Source organism: Giraffa tippelskirchi, chromosome 7 (genome assembly GCF_054371585.1).
Source record: "Giraffa tippelskirchi isolate mGirTip1 chromosome 7, T2T-mGirTip1v1.2.pri, whole genome shotgun sequence".
Classification (NCBI taxonomy): Eukaryota; Metazoa; Chordata; class Mammalia; order Artiodactyla; family Giraffidae; genus Giraffa; species Giraffa tippelskirchi.
In genome coordinates this window covers 101030773-101051888 of record NC_137281.1, presented here as the reverse complement: position 1 = coordinate 101051888, position 21116 = coordinate 101030773, and the positions used below count along the sequence as shown (strand labels likewise).

The window sequence follows — 21116 nt, the reverse complement described above, 5'->3', positions numbered from 1 at the left end:
GTCCTACTCTATAAATAGTGCTACTATGAACATTAGGATACATGTGTCTTTTTCAGTTATGATTTTCTCAGGGTATATGCCCAGTGGTAGGGTTATTGGATCATATGATAGTTTTATTCCTAGCTTTTTAAAGAATCTCCATACTATTCTCCATAGTGGCTGTATCAATTTACATTCCCACCAACAGTGCAAGAGGGTTTCTGATAAAGTTTAGTTAGTCCTTGAGACAGAAAACTCTGAAATTGCTTTAAATCTTTTCCTAGCATCTTTAGTTTTTAAAATTTTCAATAGTGCAAATAATGTTTTTTAATCCTCACAACAATCCTTTTACTGCACAGTCTCACCCCCCTTTTGTGGGGGCTGCATACATTGAAGGTTTCTTACTTTCATTCCTTGTCATAGTATTATCAAATATATGCTGCTGTATCAACCATAATATTCACAGTACCCATCTATGAAAGTTTTGAAGTTTCTGAATTTAAAATGATTGCAGAAGTCTGAGTGAATGATAATGTGTTTTGCATCATTTTCAACCTGGAAGAGCAGGATAGGTTTAGATTAGATTTTTATTAAATGCTATGTCATTAAGACAGTTTTTTCAGAGCATATTCTAGGAACATTTGATTTATAAAATCAATAAGAGAAAAGCATCTCATTTTCTATTTAAACACTTTTTTTTTAGATTCTTGCATACAGCCTAAACCTATTCAGTTTATGGATATGATAGCTCTCACTTGCATATTTTTGGGAGCTTTGGTTCTCAGTAAGTATTTTTACTAGAGCAAAGTAGAGGAAAGGCAAGAGACAGATCACTAAGGGTAGTTTTCACTTCGCAGACCCAGTAGAAAATGTACAAGAGATACCTAAAGTAATTCCAGTTTTTCAAGTTATTTAATTTAGTATTTGGTACTTCATGTGATTACAGATTCTTCCATTGAAAAATTAATGTAGTTAAGGGATTGAGTCCAAACTTTATCAATGTGAATAACATTAACTGTAAATTAAAATTTATATGTAATTATGAAGATACATGTTTATGATGTAGAATTTTTGTGTTTTAAAAAAGGATTGGGAAGTTCAGCCATGAATGCTCAGAATATACAAATGCTTTTGGAAAAACTCAAGGGGATGCCACAGTTAGAAGGCCAGAAAGACATGATTACGTGGATACTCCAGGTAAACCTAAAAACGAATCATATCTTGGTTTAAATATTTAAGAATCCTCTGCTTGCCTTTAAGTTTAAATCACAGTATTTTCTAATTGTAAAATTATTTATTACTGATCTTCATGGTCACTTGTAATTTTTCATGTTAGTAATACTAATTTCCCTATGTTTTAGTGGAGGGGTCTTTTTAATAAATTAAAATTTATTTTATTAGTCAGTAAATATATATTGTAAACCTGCTATGTGCCATGCTCATTTCTAGCTCTGAAAAAGATAAGGTGCTTGTTATCATGGAGTATACATTGAGGTACAGACAATAAACAAAAAATATCAGGAAAATTCAGTAGATGAGTAGAGGTAACTTTAGATGGGTAATCAGAAAAGGCTGGCTTTAGGTAGTAACTTGGAACTGAATGACAGGAGCCACTCTTACAGTAATCTGAGAAAGTACTCCAGATTGAGGAGACAGCAATGCAAAAGCTCTGAGGTGGCCAGAGAGAAGGCTAGCGTGCCTGGAACATAATAGGGGAGGTAGAGAAAGGTAGGCAGCAAAGTCAGAGACGTTGCCAGGGGCCAGGTCATATAGGATCTTACAGGTCAAGGGTAAATGGATTGTAGTTCAGTTCAGTCGCTCAGTCGTGTCCAACTCTCTGCGACCCCATGAATTGCAGCACGCCAGGCCTCCCTGTCCATCACCAACTCCCGAAGTCTACCCAAACCCATGTTCATCGAGTCAGTGATGCCATCCAACCACCTCATCCTCTGTTGTCCCCTTCTCCTCCCGCCCCCAATCCTACCCAGCATTAGGGTCTTTTCCAATGAGTCAGCCCTTCGCATGAGGTGCCCAAAGTATTGGAGCTTCAGCTTCAACATCAGACCTTCCAATGAACACCCAGGATTGATCTCTTTTAGGATGGATTGATTGGATCTCCTTGCAGTCCAAGGGACTCTCAAGAGTCTTCTCCAACACCACAGTTCAAAAGCATCAATTCTTTGGCGCTCAGCTTTCTTCACCATCCAACTCTCACATCCATACATGACCACTGGAAAAACCATAGCCTTGACTAGACGGACTTTTGTTGGCAAAGTAATGTCTCTGCTTTTAAACATGCTATCTAGGTTGGCCATAACCTTCCTTCCAAGGAGTAAGCGTCTTTTAATTTCATGGCTGCAGTCACCATCAGCAGTGATTCTGGAGCCCAAAAAAGTAAAGTCTGACACTGTTTCCACTGTTTCCCCATCTATTTCCCATGAACTGATGGGACCAGATGCCATGATCTTAGTTTTCTGAACGTTGAGCTTTAAGCCAACTTTTTCACTCTCCTCCTTCACCTTCATCAAGAGGCTCTTTAGTTCTTCTTCACTTTCTGCCATAAGGGTGGTGTCATCCGCATATCTGAGGTTATTGATATTTCTCCCGGCAATCTTGATTCCAGCTTGTGTTTCTTCCAGCCCAGCGTTTCTCATGATGTACTCTGCATATAAGTTACATAAGCAGGGTGACAGTATACAGCCTTGACGTACTCCTTTTCCTATTTGGAACCAGTCTGTTGTTCCATGTCCAGTTCCAGCTGTTGCTTCCTGACCTGCATACAGGTTTCTCAAGAGACAGGTCAGATGGTCTGGTATTCCCATCTCTTTCAGAATTGTCCACAGTTTATTGTGATCCACACAGTCAAAGGCTTTGGCATAGTCAATAAAGCAGAAATAGATGTTTTTCTGGAACTCTCTTGCTTTTTCAGTGATCCAGCGGATATTGGCAATTTGATCTCTGGTTCCTCTGCCTTTTCTAAAACCAGCTTGAACATCTGGAAGTTCACGGTTCACGTATTGCTGAAGCCTGGCTTGGAGAATTTTGAGCATTACTTTACTAGCATGTGAGATGAGTGCAATTGTGCGGTAGTTTGAGCATTCTTTGGCATTGCCTTTCTTTGGGATTGGAACGAAAACTGACCTTTTCCAGTCCTGTGGCCACTGCTGAGTTTTCCAAATTTGCTGGCATATCAAGTGCAGCACTTTCACAGCATCACCTTTGAGGATTTGAAATAGCTCAACTGGAATTCCATCACCTCCACTAGCTTTGTTCGTAGTGATGCTTTCTAAGGCCCACTTGACTTCCCATTCCAGGATGTCTGGCTCTAGGTGAGTGATCACACCATCGTGATTATCTGGGTCGTGAAGATCTTTTTTGTATAGTTCTTCTGTGTATTCTTGCCACCTCTTCTTAATATCTTCTGCTTCTGTTAGGTCCATACCATTTCTGTCCTTTATCGAGCCTATCTTTGCATGAAATGTTCCTTTGGTATCTCTAATTTTCTTGAAGAGGTCTCTAGTCTTTCCCAATCTGTTGTTTTCCTCTATTTGTTTGCACTGATCGCTGAGGAAGGCTTTCTTATCTCTCCTTGCTATTCTTTGGAACTCTGCATTCAGATGAGAATATCTTTCCTTTTCTCCTTTGCTTTTCGCTTCTCTTCTCTTCCCAGCTATCTGTAAGGCCTCCTCAGACAGCCATTTTGCTTTTTTGCATTTCTTTTCCATGGGGATTTTCTTGATCCCTGTCTCCTGTACAATGTCACGAACCTCTGTCCATAGTTCATCAGGCACTCTGTCTATCAGGTCTAGTCCCTTAAATCTATTTGTCACTTCCACTGTATACTCATAAGGGATTTGATCTAGGTCATACCTGAATGGTCTAGTGGTTTTCCCTACTTTCTTCAATTTAAGTCTGAATTTGGCAATAAGCAGTTCATGATCTGAGCCACAGTCTGCTCCTAGTCTTGTTTTTGCTGACTGTATAGAGCTTCTCCATCTTTGGCTGCAAAGAATATAATCAATCTGATTTCGGTGTTGACCATCTGGTGATGTCCACGTGTAGAGTCTTCTCTTGTGTTGTTGGAATAGGGTGTTTGCTATTACCAGTGCGTTCTCGTGGCAAAACTCTATTAGCCTTTGCCCTGCTTCATTCCGTACTCCAAGGCCAAACTTGCCTGTTACGCCAGGTGTTTCTTGACTTCCTACTTTTGCATTCCAGTCCCCTATAATGAAAAGGACATCTTTTTTGGGTGTTAGTTCTAGAAGGTCTTGTAGGTCTTCATAGAATCGTTCAACTTCAGCTTCTTCGGCGTTACTGGTCGGGGCATTGACTTGGATTACCGTGATATTGAATGGTTTGCCTTGTACGAACAGAGTTCATTCTGTCGTTTTTGAGATTGCATCCAAGTACTGCATTTCGGACTCTTTTGTTGACCATGATGGCTACTCCATTTCTTCTAAGGGATTCTTGCCCACAGTAGTAGATATAATGGTCATCTGAGTTAAATTCACCCATTCCAGTCCATCTTAGTTCGCTGATTCCTAGAATGTCAACATTCACTCTTGCCATCTCCTGTTTGACCACTTCCAGTTTGCCTTGATTCATGGACCTAACATTCCAGGTTCCTATGCAATACTGCTCTTGACAGCATCGGACTTTGCATCTATCACCAGTCACATCCACAGTTGTGTATCGTTTTTGCTTTGGCTCCATCCCATCATTCTTTCTGGAGTTATTTCTCCACTGATCTCCATTAGCATATTGGGCACCTACTGACCTGGGGGGTTCATCTTTCAGTGTCCTATCCTTTTGCCTTTTCATACTGTTCATGGGGTTCTCAAGGCAAGAATACTGAAGTGGTTTGCCATGCCCTTCTCCAGTGGACCACAGTCTGTCAGACCTCTCCACCATGACCCATCCGTCTTGGGTGGCCCCACACGGCATGGCTTAGTTTCATTGAGATAGACAAGGCTGTGGTCCGTGTGATCAGATTAGCTAGTTTTCTGTAGTTTTAATTTTAGTGTGTCTGCCCTCTGATGCCCTCTTGCAACACTTACCGTCTTACTTGGGTTTGTCTTACCTTGGGCCTTGGGTAATTCCTCTTGCCGCCGCCACCGCAGCCACCGGCCCCAGCGCCCGGCCTGGCCTAGCCCCTGTCGGCTGCCGCCCCCAGCCCCCAGCCCCCGGCCCGGCCTAGCCCCTCTTGGCTGCCGCCTCGGCCCCCGGCCCGGCCTAGCCCCTCTCGGTTGCCGCCCCTGGCCCCCGGCCCCCGGCCCCCGGCCCCCGGCCCCCGGCCCGGCCTAACTCCTCTCGGCCACGCTTCTGCGCCGAGCTAGGGACAGGAATAAAAACAGGAACACCATTAAAAGATGACTGCAGTAAACCTGGTGAGAAATGAGCCTGACATAGGCGAGGCGGCAGATGGCAAGAAGCTGGACTGATTCAAGTAGAATGTGATGGTAGGGGCTGTAGAACTTGCTGATAGATTTGATGGAAGGAATGAGAGAAATCAAAGATGACTTAACTTGGAGCTTGAACTACTGATTGGGATCGCAGTACCTTTGGGGAGAAGCTGATGAGATGTAGAGAGGTCAGGAATGTTACTTTAATGGAAAACCCTCCAAATGGAAACATGAAACCAAGGTTATGAAGTATCTTCTCACTGTATTTATTAAAATATTTTTATGTTATCAGCTAGATATTATTTTGATAATTAGAATATAGAGTGGTTTTTGCCACATTTATATCAATTGGAGATCTTTGTACTGCTTTGAAATTCAAGCAGTCTGTCCTTTTGATTACTTAATCAGAAATACTTCTTAAACAAGTGTGATGTAATTTGATATGTAACTATAAAATAATGTTATTACCAAGATTTTTCTTGAAGTAGATTTCATGAATATTTAGTATTTTTCTTAAACCTACCAATGTAATCATTTTAAAATATAAAACAAAAGCAAATAAAATAAGTGAAGTAGATGACTATTTTATAGATTTCATTCATATGTGGAATATTAAATTAATCGATGAAATTAAATAAATAAACGAATAGATCAAACCAAAACCAATCACATATATACAGAGAACACAGTAGTGATTACCAGAAGGGAGTAAGGGGAGAGTGAAATGGGCAAAGGGAGTCAAACTGTATCATAATGGATGGAAACTAAGTTTGTGATGTGAGCATGCTATAGTGTGCAGAGATGTAGAAATACAACATTGTGCACATGAAACTTGTAGAATGTTATAAGCCAATGATAACCTCAGTTAACAAAAAGTGAACTGAACTATCATTTAGTCCAACATTTATATCCTATGTAAATGGTGTTTTAAATTGGAGATCTGGCCCTGAAAGTTTATTTTTCTATTACATACCAAAGTTCATTGTCAAACTATATAAAAAGCACAAATGTCTGATCTTATAAACATTAGGTATTTTATCCAAATGGTTAATATAAAGTTTTGCTGTAAGTTTCTTGTGGGATGTTTTCCCACATGAAACTGAGGCTCTTTCAAAATATAAATACTGTAAGTTTTATGGATGTGCTACCTTATTTCTGAAATCTTGATATTTATTATTAATAAAAAGAATGAGATAGCTCTTCCTGGGCACTGACTGTGGAGGTAGCCATCTCCTACTTGGCATCATGGCCACTCTCATAAAGCCCAAGATTGTCAAAAAGAGGGCCTGAGGACCAAGAAGTTCATCTGGCACCAGTCAGACCAATATGTCAAAATTAAATGTAACTGGAGAAAACGAGAGGCATTGAGAGTGGGATGCCAGAAGACTCAAGGGCCAGATAATGTTGGGAGCAACAGGAAAAAAAAGCGCATGCTACTCAGTGGCTTCCAAAAGTTCCTGGTCCATAACATCGAGGAGCTTGAGGTGCTGCTGGTATGCAACACATCTTACTGTACACCAAATCTTGTTGTACAAACAAATCTGTCTCCTCCAAGAACTGCAAAGCAGTTGTGGAGAGAACAGCCCAGCTGGCCACCCGAGTCACCAATCCTTGTGCCAGGCTGTGCAGTGAGGACAGCGAGTACGCAACACATGTGCATGTTGTGTCAATAAAACCATAAAACTCAGACATGAAAAGAGCAAGATAGTTCTGTATAAGCTATTTGCAAACACCTCTAAAGATAATCAGTGAAAATGGAAAGTAGGAAACAACATAAAATAGTAGGATCAGTTTTTATGAGAATATATATAAAGAAATATATATTCTGATTTTTTTTCCTGCAAAGAAATGCTGGTTATCTTTAAATTTAGTTGATTTGGATGAGAGGGACGGGCATCAGGAAGAAAAGATTTTACTTTCCATGTTATATCTTTGTCTTTATATCTTTGCACTAGCAATGTAATTTGAAATTTAAAATGTTTCCCCTAGAAAACAGAGGTATGCTTATCCCTGCAGACTGATTCTGCTGATTTTTGCTATCTTCAAACTTCTTCTTAGCTGAATTGCTACTTATTATGTATTTATATGTATGTGTGTATGCGTGTGTGTGTGTAAACAGTTTAAGTCAAAGACATTTGGAAACATGACAAAATCAGATGAGTGAATTTTTCTGTTCCTGCTCAATTTAACCAAACTTTAACCAAGCTTTTCTTTTTAACATTTCATATGTTTTTCACAGATGTTTGACACTGTCAAGCGATTAAGAGAAAAATCTTGTGTAATTGTAGCAACCACATCAGGATCAGATTCTGTTAAGAATGATGAGGTAATAACACTATAATGATGGAGATGTTCATCTCTGTCTTGAACTTTACTGGCATGAGGGAGCTGCTTCTGTTAGTTACAAGGAACCTATTTACTGTAAGGTATATAGGAAAAGCAGAGGAAATTGCTTTTCAGTGGAGTTCTGTTGAAAAATACCATATTTTATTAATTTTTGAAGTATTTTAATATCAGAAATTGGAATGTCTTACAATCCATGCCTTCTTATTATTTAATCAGCAGCATTTGTTGTAGAACACAGGATTATGGTGCATCTTAGATTCAATAAAATGCAGTAATATTTAGGTTATGAATTTCTCCATAGTATAATGAATCAGGTTTTGAGGATTCCAGTCTTAAAATTGTTAAAAGATTTTTACTTGTGGTTATTAGCTATCTTTTCTAAAAGAAAAACACTGATCTTAAAATAAGTAAAAAGATGCCAGTATATCTCAGTAATGTTGTTAAAATTCTCATTGTTAGCAATGGGTCTAGGAGTAACTGTTAGACATCACCAAGTTGATTTTAAATTGATTAAATGTCAGTCGTTAAATGGTTGACAAGTGATTCAGAATTACTATGTAATTTTGTTTTTTAATATACCTGCATTGAATATGAAAGGCAGTTTGCAGATATTTAAGGTACTTGGCCTTTTAAGTTAAAAATTTTTTTAATGAGTTAAATTATTGAAGTAAACAAAAGAGCAGTTAGTTGTATGATGTGATGAAGCCTGTATGTTGATTTTGAGACATCAGATCGAATCTAAGTTTACTAAGGAAATTTTTCCTAACTGAACAATATGTGTAAATTTTAACAATGGATTTTACCTAATTTTTGTGGTCTCTTAATACTCAGATTACTCATGATAAAGAAAAAGCAGAACGAAAAAGAAAAGCTGAAGCTGCTAGGCTGCATCGCCAGAAGATCATGGCTCAAATGTCTGCCTTACAGAAAAACTTCATTGAAACTCACAAACTCATGTATGACAGTACATCAGAAATGTCTGGGAAAGAAGACTCCATTATGGAAGAAGAGAGGTAAAACAAAGCAAAACCAAAACTTAGCAATTCAGTTTTTCTTGGAGGAAGAATTACATATTCACTTTTAAATAATGTCTTTTCAAAATATATTTTAAAGTAAGAGAAATTACACTACTTTTAAGCTAGCAAATGTACAGTGAAACCTCTTAGTGGATGTAATTTTATGTTGATAACACAGTTAAAGTATGCAGTAAAGTTTGTCAGGAACCTTTACTCACAAAAAGATATGAAGATGGAAACAGCAAAGATCAGCTCCTGTTATCTTGTATGCGAGGGCTTTTTTAGGTGCATTTTTTAGTTCATATATTCCACCTTATTTTTATATGAGTTCTGATAAAAATGACTGCTGTTACTATAGAATGGGAAAAAACGAAAACAACTCTTCACCATGTTAGTTTTTCTTTTTTTCTAAAAAAGAAGACAGTGCCTAGAGTTATAGTCATGGAGAGCACATTGGAATATGTGTGCGTGTGTGTGTGCTCAGTTGTGTCTGACTCTTTACATCCCCATGGACTGTAACCTGCCAGACTCCTCTGTCCATGGGATTCTCCAGGCGAGAATACTGGACTGGGTTGCTATTTCCTCCTCCGGGGGATCTCCCCAACCGAGGAATGGAACCCGTGTCTCTTGTATCTTCTGCATTGACAGGCGGATTCTTTACCACTGCACCACCTGGGAAGCACATTAGAATGGGAATCAGTAAACCTCGTTTTCTGACTTTATGACTATGGTGTGCTCTTAGGGAAATGAGTTAACTTTCTGAGAGCAGTGCTTTGTGGGCTGTTATTTAGATACAGTAAGAAAAGGGAGGAGGCAAAATAATGGTACTTTGAAAGCATTCCAATTTAAAATATTGAAAATAGCTTCTATGCTTATTTTTAAAAACAAGCTTTCAATGCTCTTTAAAATGATGTGAGTTGTGGATACTTTTAGGAAATCGTGCTTTTACAATAACAGTAGGAACATTATGCTATACATAATACATCTGTAATCTGAAGCTGAGCACCCTGGCAAAGAATCACAAAGATTATTGACTCAATATTTTAAAGATTAAAATATGTATATATGATGGTAAACTATCCTGGGATGACAACAGTAGTAAAACTAAAAACAAATACAAAATTTAAAGCAAGTAAAAGTCCCAGCCCCCTCAATATTACATATTAACAATATAATATTTGTAAAGTAATGAACAAGAGACTATTGTATATTTATTTAAACGAGAGGTTTATGCAGAAATGTACTCAATTAATTAGTGGCCCTAATGCTTTCAGAATATTTTTATTGCCTGATTGATTGTACACATATGTGTCTCATTGAGAACAATTCACAGTAACACAGTAAGTTCCCTTTAACCATCCTCTATATTCCTTGTCCTTCACCTATAACCATTGTTATAAATAACTGTTGTTCTAGGTGTCTTTCTACACATTTGTAAACATGTATATGTGAATAATAATGAATCTTGTTTTGTGTGTTTTAGTGGCTTTTTAAAATTTTATCATACTTTGTCTGCAGGTTGCTTTTTCACTCTGTCTTTTAAATCTTTTCATGTCAGTACTGATAGATCTGGAGTGTAGATTCTGCATCATTCTTCACAACTGCTGCATAGTATTCCATATTATAGATATACAGTATTTATCAGATTTTGGACACAAGGTGTTTTTCCCCTTATTTCCCAATTTTCCCATATTACAATGTGTCAGAACATTTTTATTTGTCCCCTTTTGCAATTCTACAAGTTCTTCTCTAGGGTGGAATCTATTAAATGAAAGGACTGGGTCATAAGTGTTTAAAATTTTAATAGATACTACCACATTGCCCTCCAAAGTAGTTTCACCAGTTTCTACTCCCAGTGGTGTATGAAGAATTCCTATTTCTTTCATTCTTACCAATACTTAAAATTATCAGCACTTTAAAATATTTGATATCATCAAGATTATAAATTGTGCCATTCTGAAATTCCCTGATTAGTTAGTACTAGGTTGAGCATCATTTCTTATGATTATTCACTAGCCTGTTACATTTTGTCTTCCAAGTATCATTTGCCCATCTATATTGGGTACTTTTCTTTTGTCTTACTGATTTCTAGAAGTCCTTTAAAATTATAGATATTAAAGTTTGTTCCATGTTTCCCATATTGTTCCCTATTTATTTAAAATTAATTATGAACTTTTAGCTTTAGCAAATTTTCAGTGTTAATAAAGAGAGATTTGTCGGTTTTTTAGAGTTTTAACTGTTTATATCTTGTTTAAGAAGGCTCTTCCTATTCCAGGATAACAAATATATTTTCTTGAGTACGGAATGAAATCCTGTACTCCTTTCTGCCCTCCCTCAGAGATACTCTGGTTATAAGAATGTTCACTGTGCTATTACATACAAATGTAGCCATGGAATGTGTCATTCAGCCCTTTGTTTTATTTGCATAAATGGCATTATGTACATATCATTCTTCAGTTTCCCATTTTCATTTAATATTATGTCTTGGAAATCTGTATATGTATGTTCTCACATATAAAACAAGCTCAGTGGCATTTGGGCAGCAGTTCTTTTTCATGATAAATTGCAGGACATTTAGTATCTCTGGCCCTTCATCCATTAAAGTCCAGTAGTGTCCCCTAGGCCTTCGATAACCAAAAGGTTAACTTTACCCACATGTTGCTGGATGCCTCCTAGAATGTAGGACCACACCTAGCTGAGACCCACTTTTTAAAAACTGCATAGTATTCTGTATTACATAATTTCACTTACATTGATGATGACCATTTCATTTATTTCCAGTTTGTTCGATGATACATAATATTTCAGGGAGCTTCTTGCACAGGTAGATAGTCGGTATTATGCAGCTTGGCCTGTGAAATCAGATCATCTAGGTTGAATCCTAGCCCAATTACTTGCTAGATGAATCATTAAGTAAGTCTCATGCCATCTCTAGGCCTCAGTTTCTTCATCTGAAAAACAGAGATAATAATAGTACCTACCTTATAAAATTGTTGGAAGGATTCAGTGAAGTACCATAACTTTTTAAAGTATTTGAAACAGTGCCTCATATTTTAATTCGTGCTTTGTAAGTATTTGCTCTTATTTATTTTATTATTATTGTACACATTGAGCACATCTTATGAATTGCTAAATCATTAAGATGTATGTTTTTAATTTTAACAGCTACCAAAGTAGAATAGAAACTTAAATGTTTCTGAAGCAATCTTTATGATATGAAAAAACAACTAAGACATAAGTAAATAAAACAGGACACAGACTCTATATATAATGTGATCTTAATTATGTAAAAAATGTTGTAACTGGAAAGCAGACTGGAAGGAAATACACAAGTGGTTATTTCTAGGTTGTGAGAGTATAATGCTTTTTGTTTTCTTCTTTATAGTTTTCTAGACTTTCCAAAATTTCTTAATAAGCATGCATTACTTTTATAATGTCAGTAAGTTAAGTATAATTGTAATATACATTCTACTGTGTGATCTGCATTTTTTTTTTTTTTGCACTTTGCAACACAGAATGTATTTTCTAGTAAGCAAATTAACTGATAAAAGAAAAATTGGGGGGGGTGATTTTAAGCTAATATTTCTAAGTATAATTTTTATTTTATTATTTTTGTTTTTAAAGTTCTTGCCCTACAGTTACTTAAAATCTACCAGAATATAAAGACAGGTGACCAAAACATGTGTCCTTATTTCTGGTCGTTTCTCTTGGTAGCACCCCAGCAGTCAGTGACTACTCTAGAATCGCATTGGGTCCTAAACGGGGTCCATCAATTTCTGAAAAGGAGGTGCTGACATGCATCCTCTGCCAAGAAGAACAAGAGGTGAAAATAGAAAATAATGCCATGGTATTATCGGCCTGTGTCCAGAAATCCACCACCTTAACCCAGCACAGGGGAAAACCCATAGAACTCTCAGGGGGTATGTATTGTTTAATAAATGTCTTTTTTGAGCATTTCTTTTCTTTCCTGTGTAATTAGAAAAATTACTATCTCAAAGAAGTTTGGGAGTGAGGTTGTATTTAGCCTTATTTGGTCAGATCACAATTTACCCATTTGTAAAATTCTGAAGTTTTTACATACCAAGTTGGCTCCTTTTTCTATTTTTTAAATTTTTGGTTAGCACAGGGCCATATTGCTCATTCTGTCTGTCTATCCTTCCATCTCCATTTCGTTTGGCTGAACCATTTGAAAGTAGGAATTCATGGCATTTCATCCCTAAATGTTTCCACGTGCATTTTCTAAAACTAATCTATCCAATATTCTATGTCTACCATACTGGGTATAACATTTAAGAAAATTAATAGTTCAGGAATATCTTTTAATATAAAATCCATATTCAAAATTCCCCCAACTGTCCTCAAAAAGTTTTTTTTTTAGCTAGACTTTTTTTTTTCCATTTAGGATTCAGACATGTTTCATATGTTGCTTTTGTTATGTCTGTTTTAATCTAGAATAGTCACTTGCCTTTCCTTTTTTTTTTCGTGATAATAAGTTTTTTGAAGAATGCAAACTAGTTAGTTGTCCTGTACAGTGTTTTACATTAAGGGTTTGTCTGATTGTTGCCATGTGATTAGGTTCTTGTTAAACATTTTCTTGGCTGGAATACTAATTAGGTAATGTGTTGTATTAAATAATTCATATATCACATTAGGAGTTAGCTGCTGTATTTTTTAAATACCTTTGGAATAACAAAAATGGTAAAAAAGGCTAATGTTTTTTTAAAATTAAAAGATCTTTTATTATTACGAAGCCATTGGAAAATACAAGGAAGCAAACATTTTACTGTATTAACCATATTTATATCACAGTTGTGAAAAAAGGCTAACATTTAATGAATACTCAACGTGTGCCAGGCACTGATTAAGTGCTTTATGTGTATTCACTCACTTATTCCTCACAACAGCACTGTGATCTAGGTATCAATATTTGCTCTGTTTACAGATGAAGAAATTGTGCTTGAATTATAGAATATCACTTCAACAACCAAGATAATGCAACTTGAAACCTAATGAAACCAAAATAATGCAACTTGAAACCTAATGAAACCAAAATAATGCAACTTGAAACTTAATGTTAAGATAAAAATGTACATTATGAATAGTAGTTGTCATTAATCCACACTAATCATACCTGAAGTCTAGCTTTATGTTTTCCTCTTTTTACTTAACTATTTTGAATATATATCCTACTACCCTGATATTCTTGAACATTCTTAAGAAAGTTTATGATTAGAATGTTAGAAGTGATAACCTCTTTTTTGTTTGGTTTCTTTTTATGATTGTGGAACAGATGAATGTATGCCTCATATTTTGCCTTTTTGTATCAGAAAACATGGACCCACTTTTCATGGATGCAGACTTGGCATATGGAACTTACACAGGGAGCTGTGGTCATGTAATGCATGCAGTGTGCTGGCAGAAGTAAGTTATCCTCCTGACATGTTCTTGAAAGAAGCTAGGAATATTGAAGTTGTCTAAAGACCACAAAAAGGCATGTTTTCTCATGTCTTCTCTTCTTCTTATTTGAATAATTGAAGCAGTTTTAATTATTAATTTTGTTTGCATGATACTCATTATAGTATCACCCTTTGAAATTGGTGTGTAAAATTATCAACTTAAATTTTCCACTGTACTTTCTTTCCCAAAGGAATTAGTCTTTCTTGATCAGTATTTGTATAAAAAGTAGTTATCTTTATAAAAATCTGATTCCCCTCAAAACATACAGTGAAAAATACCTCTGAGATAGAATAGGACATGAAATTCTGGTTATATGTCTGGAAGAGATAAAAATGCAGAAATGTTTTTCTTGGGAAATATTTTATATCAGGTTTACCTCTTGGGCATCAGATTAAAATACATAATTTTCCTGTAATTGCACTTACTACTTTGGTTGGTCATGCGAAACAGAGGGATATAGTGTCTATATTGTGTATCTCCATACTGTTGAGGAAGGAGACAGGTTTATCGATATAATTCAGTAAAACTATTTTAAATTTGTTTCTGCCCTGATGTGTCCTCCAGTTTGCCCCCAAAAGAATGGGCATGCTATTTCTTCTGTAATTTGTGTATTTTTGCATGTAGATTCTAAAGATGTTTATTGAGGCAAAAATTCCAGATTTTTTCACTTGGATTAGAGCAAAGATACATGTGTAGTTTCGAATGGACCTGTGTCTTGGAATTTTGCAGGTATTTTGAAGCTGTACAGCTGAGCTCTCAGCAGCGCATACATGTTGATCTTTTCGACTTGGAGAGTGGAGAGTATCTTTGCCCTCTGTGCAAGTCTCTGTGCAATACTGTGATCCCCATTATTCCTTTGCAACATCAAAAGATAAGCAGGTATATTTAAATTAATGTTTTGGTTAATTTTTTTTAAAGTTGTCTTTAATTTTTTTCATTGTGACTGTTTTGATTAGATTATGAGTTTTTCTGTTTTTTTGCAATTTAAAGTAACATACTAATCCATTTTATTACTTGGATTCAACATTAAAAATATGATAAAAGGCCCCAATTTTTGGTTTCTAAAAGAACATTATACAGAGTGAAGTAAGCCAGAAAGAAAAACAGCAATACAGTATACTAATGCATATATATGGAATTTGAAAGATGGTAATGATAACCCTATATGCGAGACAGAATAAGAGACACAGATGCATAGAACAATTTTATGGACTCTGAGGGAGAAGGTGAGGGTGGGACGTTCTGGGAGAATAGCATTGAAATATGTATATTATCATATGTGAAACAGAACACCATTCCATGTTCGATGCATGAGACAAGGGCTCAGGGCCGGGGCAATGGGATGACCCAGAGGGATGGGATGGGGAGGGAGGTGGGTGGGGGGTCCAGGAAGGGGAACACATGTAAACCCATGGCTGATTCATGTCAGTGTATGGCAAAAACTATTACAATATTGTAAAGTAATGAGCCCCCAACTAAAATAAATAAATTTATTAAAAAAATAATAAAAATTAAAAAAATAAATAAATAAAAGAACTGAAATGTTTATTTACTTGTCTACATGTTTTGCATCTTTCTTCTAATGTCCATTAAAGCAATAGAACTTTGCTCTCTATCTTAATGGTCATAGAAGGAAAAAAGTTGCAAAAAATATCTGTTCCTTTCTTACAGTACTTTGCCACCATTAGAGTTGCTATTTGGAGCTTGGTTACTCTTCAGATCTTTGTATTATTATTTTTATTCTATTTTCTAGAGAGCCAAATGCTGTAGTTTTAGAGATATGGGCAAAATGTTAACTGTAAATATAAATGAAAACAATAGGTTCATCTATGAATAGTTTTTTAGTGTTCAGAATAAATTGTTAAACTTTTATATTCTGACCATCTATTAATGGAATTTAACAGCAAATAACTATTCGTTTTTTATGACAGCTAGAACACTTAATTGTTTATTTCAATATTCTCATGATTCTACGTGATGATAACAGTACTATTAATATTTATTATTGTTGCTATTTTAGTTTTTTTAACTCAGTGAATTTTTAGTGTGATAGATCTTAGTTTTGCTCAAGAAAATTATTTTATTGATAAAACACTTAACATGTTTCCACAACAAAAGAGTTAAAGGTGATTGTCAGTCAGGGCCAATAAGTAGTGGCTCTGTCTCTACTATTCCATATCATTAGAAAACATAATTTTGAATTGTCTTCTACTTAGTGTACTAGGATATAGAATGTCATCTTTTAGGAAGAAGGTGTCATCAGAAAGATTTATCTTTTATTTGTTGACTAACATGTTGTTTGTAGGCATTCTACGCTATATGTTTTTTTTATTCTTAATATAGTCTAATGAAGTAGGTACTGTTATTCCCATTTAAAGATGAGGAATTGGAGACTGCGAGTGGTTTTTACTTGTCCCAAGACAGACCAAGGATTTGAACCTAGACCTGACTCGAAAGCCTCACCTAACTATACACAGGTTGGCTAGTGGTAAAGAACTCACCTGTCAATGCAGGAGACCTGGGTCCGATCCCTGGGTCAGAAAGATCTCCTGGAGAAGGAAATGGCAACCCACTCCAGTATTCTTGCCTGGGAGGTCCCACGGACAAAGGAGTCTGGTGGGTTACAGTCCATGGGGTCACAAAGAGTTGGACATGACTTAGTGACTAAACAGCAGCAATAACCGCAACCATAAACAAAAATAAATCAAAAATAAAGTAACAACTTCTTGTTAGCCTGTGCAAGGCTATTTTACACAGTGGTTTCCCAAGTTAGAATTAGTAACATGTAAATTATTCTCTAAAGAATATTCAGCACTTTCTTTCCTTGATATCTTTAAGAATAAGATGTTTCAGGGCAATCCTTTCTAAAGTTATACTGATCCTTACAGGTAGGTCTCTTCAAGCCCTGGGACACTTGTAATAACAGTTTTAGTCTGTAGTAACAATTTTGTTACTTAGGATCTGAAAAACATAATTATATATAACATTTCTATTAGGCATTTGAACTTACCTGTATAGTAGGGATATATTTGCCTCTTTTGTTAGAAAGTCATTGTGAGTATAACCTGAATCCCATGGACAGAGGAGCCTGGCAGGCTGTAGTCCATGGAATCGCAAGAGTCGGACATGACTTAGCAACTAAACCACCACCAAGATACTAAAGTTAAGAGCATATAAAAAACTTTATCAAAGCTAATAATAAGCTAGCATTTTTAAAGAAAATTGATTATAACAAATCAGGGTATACTTTCATTTCTGAGAACTGAAAAAGATTCTTAGGTCAAATCTGTGCCCAGAGATAAGAATTTTGGCACAGTTCATTGTATATTTTAAGTTCACTTAAAACTGTCCTTTAAGTAAACAAATTTCTGCTTTATAGTTCTTTTCAATAACATCGTTTCTGGTCCGCCTTTGTTGCTAGTTTGGATCAGGCTCCTGTGCAATGGAATTGGTATTACAGAGAAGAGAGACCAATGATAAGCGTATAAATACAGAGTATTGAGTACTGAGAAATAGTGTGAAAGATTAAATTAGAAGCATAAAGAGCCAGAGGACAGACCAGTGCATGAGGTTCTTTATAGACCGAGTCAGCAGGGAGCTGACTGAGATAGTGACATTTGTTCTATGTCACCGGTTCTATTCTCTGAGAGAGACACCAGTTCTGTTCTCTGAAAGAAGAGACTTCTAAGCACAGGCAACACTGAGAGCAAAGACCCTGAAGTAGGAACACATCAGCACGATGGAGACATAGCAAGAAAGCAGCAAGTTCACGGCACAGTAAGAAAGCAGTTTGCTTAGGATGGAGCAAGCAAGGAACCAGATCCTAAAAGGTCTTATGAGCCAAGATTGGAAATTAGAATTGTGTTTTATGTGTAATGGAAAAACATTGGAATGCTTTGGATAGAGAAGTGATATGATCTGATTTACATTTTTAAAATATCTTCCTGGCTATTGTTTGATGAATACATAGATAATAAAGAAATACCATCGTGGAAGCAGGAAGAACAGCCTACTGAAGTAGCCCAGGTGAGGAATAATGTAACTTGGATTAGGGTAATCATGAAGGAGATAGAAAGAAGTGATCTATTTAGGATATATTTAGAAAGTAAAACCTAAGACTAGCTGAAAGATTAGAATGTGGGGTTTGAGGGTATCATATATATCAGTGATGACACCTAGTTTTTGACTTGAGCAGCCGAAGGGGTGATTTCACTTACTGACATTTATTTATTGCTTCCAGGAAATGGGCGTAAGGGTGTTATCTTATTCTTTGTACTTTAAAATTTCTCCTCCCACCCAAAACTGCATTTTTAGACACATGTGTTTCTATGACCTAGGAAGCTAATCTAGAGGAGTTTGACTTTTTCATACAGTTATTTATCCACAGAAAGACCCTACAAATTCAGCTTTTCAGTTTGACCTATGCCAGTGGCTTTAATAACTTTCAAATATCAATTTTCAGTGAGAATACAGAACCTCTTGCTCAACTTTTGACCCTGGAACGATGGATACAGACTGTTCTGGCCAGAATAACAGGTTATAATATGAAACATGCTAAAGGTTTGCTTAAATTATTTTATATTTAGCTGTATGAGATTTAAGTATTAGAATCTTTATTTTTTAAAGTATTTTTTGCTCTAAAATATGGTTTGCAAATACAGATTCGTTAAATATTAGGAAATAGAGATTTCTTTAGGCCAAGGGGAGGAAGTAAAAATCTGAGGAAGGTTTAGTATAGGCAGTGAGTTTCCTAGGGGTTTTTGTCCCTCCTTTATTCCCCAGTTTTAACCCTGGCATAGCCTAAGACACAGAACTATGCAGTGGACATGAACAGTAAAAAACCCAGAAGAGATGCCATCTTTCTGGCCAGAGAACTTGAAAAAAAGCTCCTCAGAAGCTGGAGAGTGTAAAGGGAATCCCTGTTGCACGTGCTTTTGTTTTGTTTTTTCTGTTTTGGCTCTTTCCCAAGGCCATCTCCAGTCATGGAACTGCACTGCCATGGTGGTCACATAGACATCTAAAATCCTAAGAGAAAAATCAGTCTTACTGGCCAAAAAAACTGGGAGAAATGGGACCACTGTGTTCCAAAAACTGCAGGGTGAATCCTCTTTTCTTTTTTTAATTCCCAATTAGGTGTTTTTGTTTTGTTTTAATTTATTTTTTTGGTCACACTACTCAGCATGTGGGATCCTAGTTTCTTGACCAGAGATCAAACCTGTGCCCCCTGCATTGGAAGTGTGGACTCTTAAGCCATTTCTTTGCCTCACAGCTTCATCCCAACGTTAACTCCAGTCATGTGAACCTGCATGACAGTGCAGGGGACTATAAAGCTGAAAGAAATTGATCATTTTGACTAGAGGAAATGGGAAACAGGGCCCCTTGCAGCTAGAGAGAATAGGGGGATGTCCCAGAGAGGAGAGCGCTATGAAAAGGAATCTCCTACTTTTGAGACCAGCAAAAGTCCTGAACTCACCTACAACCTACACAGGTGCAAAACAGGCCCAAAGAAGGGTAACAACAGCTTTGAGACTGAAACTACATTAAACCACCACTTAAGTCCCAGACTAAGTTCTGAGTAGTACATGTACTGGCAGACCCAAACAGCTTAACAAAGGCTCTGAAAACTAACATTGGAACCACCACTCAGAGAGTGAAACAGAACTTATGAAATCTAATTGGGTCAGTTGCCTACTAGAACAACAACAAAAAAGGTACATTTTTCCAGAGAATTTTAATGCGAGCCTTTTTTTAATGGATATTCAAAATATCCAAGACCCTGATGCTGGGAAAGATTGAAAGCAGAAGGAGAAGGGGACAGCAGAGGATGAGATTGTTGGATGGCATCACCAACTTGATGGACATGAGTTTGAGCAGGCTCCTGGAGTTGGTGATGATCAGGGAAGCCCTGGCATGCTACAGTCCGTGGGGTTGCAAAGAGTTGGACACGACTGAGTGACTGAACTGAACTGAACTGAATCCAAAATTACTCAAGGTACAGAGAACCAGGAGGATCTGACCAACTCTCAAGGAAGAAACAATCAACCAAGTGCCAATCCTGAGATATTTAAATGTTGAACTTTTCAGACAAAAAGTTTAAAGCAGCTTTATAATCATGAAACATGAATTAAAGGTGAACACTCATGGAAGTGAATGAAAAGACAGAAGTTCTCAGCAGAGGGGAAAAAAAAGTACAGAAAAAGGGCCAAACGGAGATAACAGAATTGAAAGATACTATATGAAAAAAAAAAATTTAACTGAATGGGCTCAGTAGTAAAATGAACATGGTGAGATAAGAGTCAGTAAATTACACAATGAAGAATTGACAGAAAAGTGATGGAGAAAAACATATAGCTTTAGGGACATATGGAATCTTCTTTTGTTCCCTTTAACCCAACATTTGTGTCATTGAAGTCCTGAAAAGAAAAAGGATGATACTGAAAAAATATTTGAAGAAATTATAGCTGGAAACTTTACAAATTGGTGATAGACTTAGATTTATAAATTGAAGCTCAGTGAACCTCCAACAGATAAACTTAAAAGCATACCTAGATAGGTCATACCCAAACTGCTGGAAACCCAAGATGAAGAAAAGATTCTCAAGAACTACCAGGAAGAAAACAACTCATTGCACTTGTGGGAATGACAGTCTTAATTTTGATGAGGTTAGTATTCACCCAAGGTCTTAGTAATAGTCACTAGCAGAGCTAGGATTCAGACCCAGGCAACTTGGTTCCAGATCCTGTGCTCTTATTCACTAAAGTATGTTGCCTTACTAACAGAATACTATGTATTCACTAAAAACAGAAATATAGAGGGACAGTTACTGATGTGGAAGATATATATGATCTGTTAATGAAAAATCAAGATACAGAACTGTGCTAGAGGTATTATCCTTTTAAGAAAAAAAAAATCTACA

The 21116-nt window shown here is 36.5% G+C and overlaps 1 protein-coding gene and 1 pseudogene across 4 annotated transcripts in view; both read left to right on the top strand.

Moving 5' to 3' along the window:
• UBR1 (ubiquitin protein ligase E3 component n-recognin 1) overlaps positions 1-21116 on the top strand; it is a 138841-nt gene that overhangs the window by 78442 nt on the left and 39283 nt on the right. For all 4 annotated transcript variants that reach the window (XR_014058989.1, XM_081507921.1, XM_081507920.1 and 1 more), the window contains 7 exons: positions 1067-1176; positions 7621-7707; positions 8559-8740; positions 12458-12663; positions 14071-14164; positions 14930-15079; positions 18663-18760. Coding sequence is in view for 3 of the 4 variants with exons in the window: in XM_081507921.1 (XP_081364047.1) it covers positions 1067-1176; positions 7621-7707; positions 8559-8740; positions 12458-12663; positions 14071-14164; positions 14930-15079; positions 18663-18760 (927 nt within the window). In the remaining variant the exon portion in view is untranslated. The remainder of the gene's footprint in view (positions 1-1066; positions 1177-7620; positions 7708-8558; positions 8741-12457; positions 12664-14070; positions 14165-14929; positions 15080-18662; positions 18761-21116) is intronic.
• Positions 6627-7062, top strand: LOC145512437 (large ribosomal subunit protein eL32 pseudogene; annotated as a pseudogene).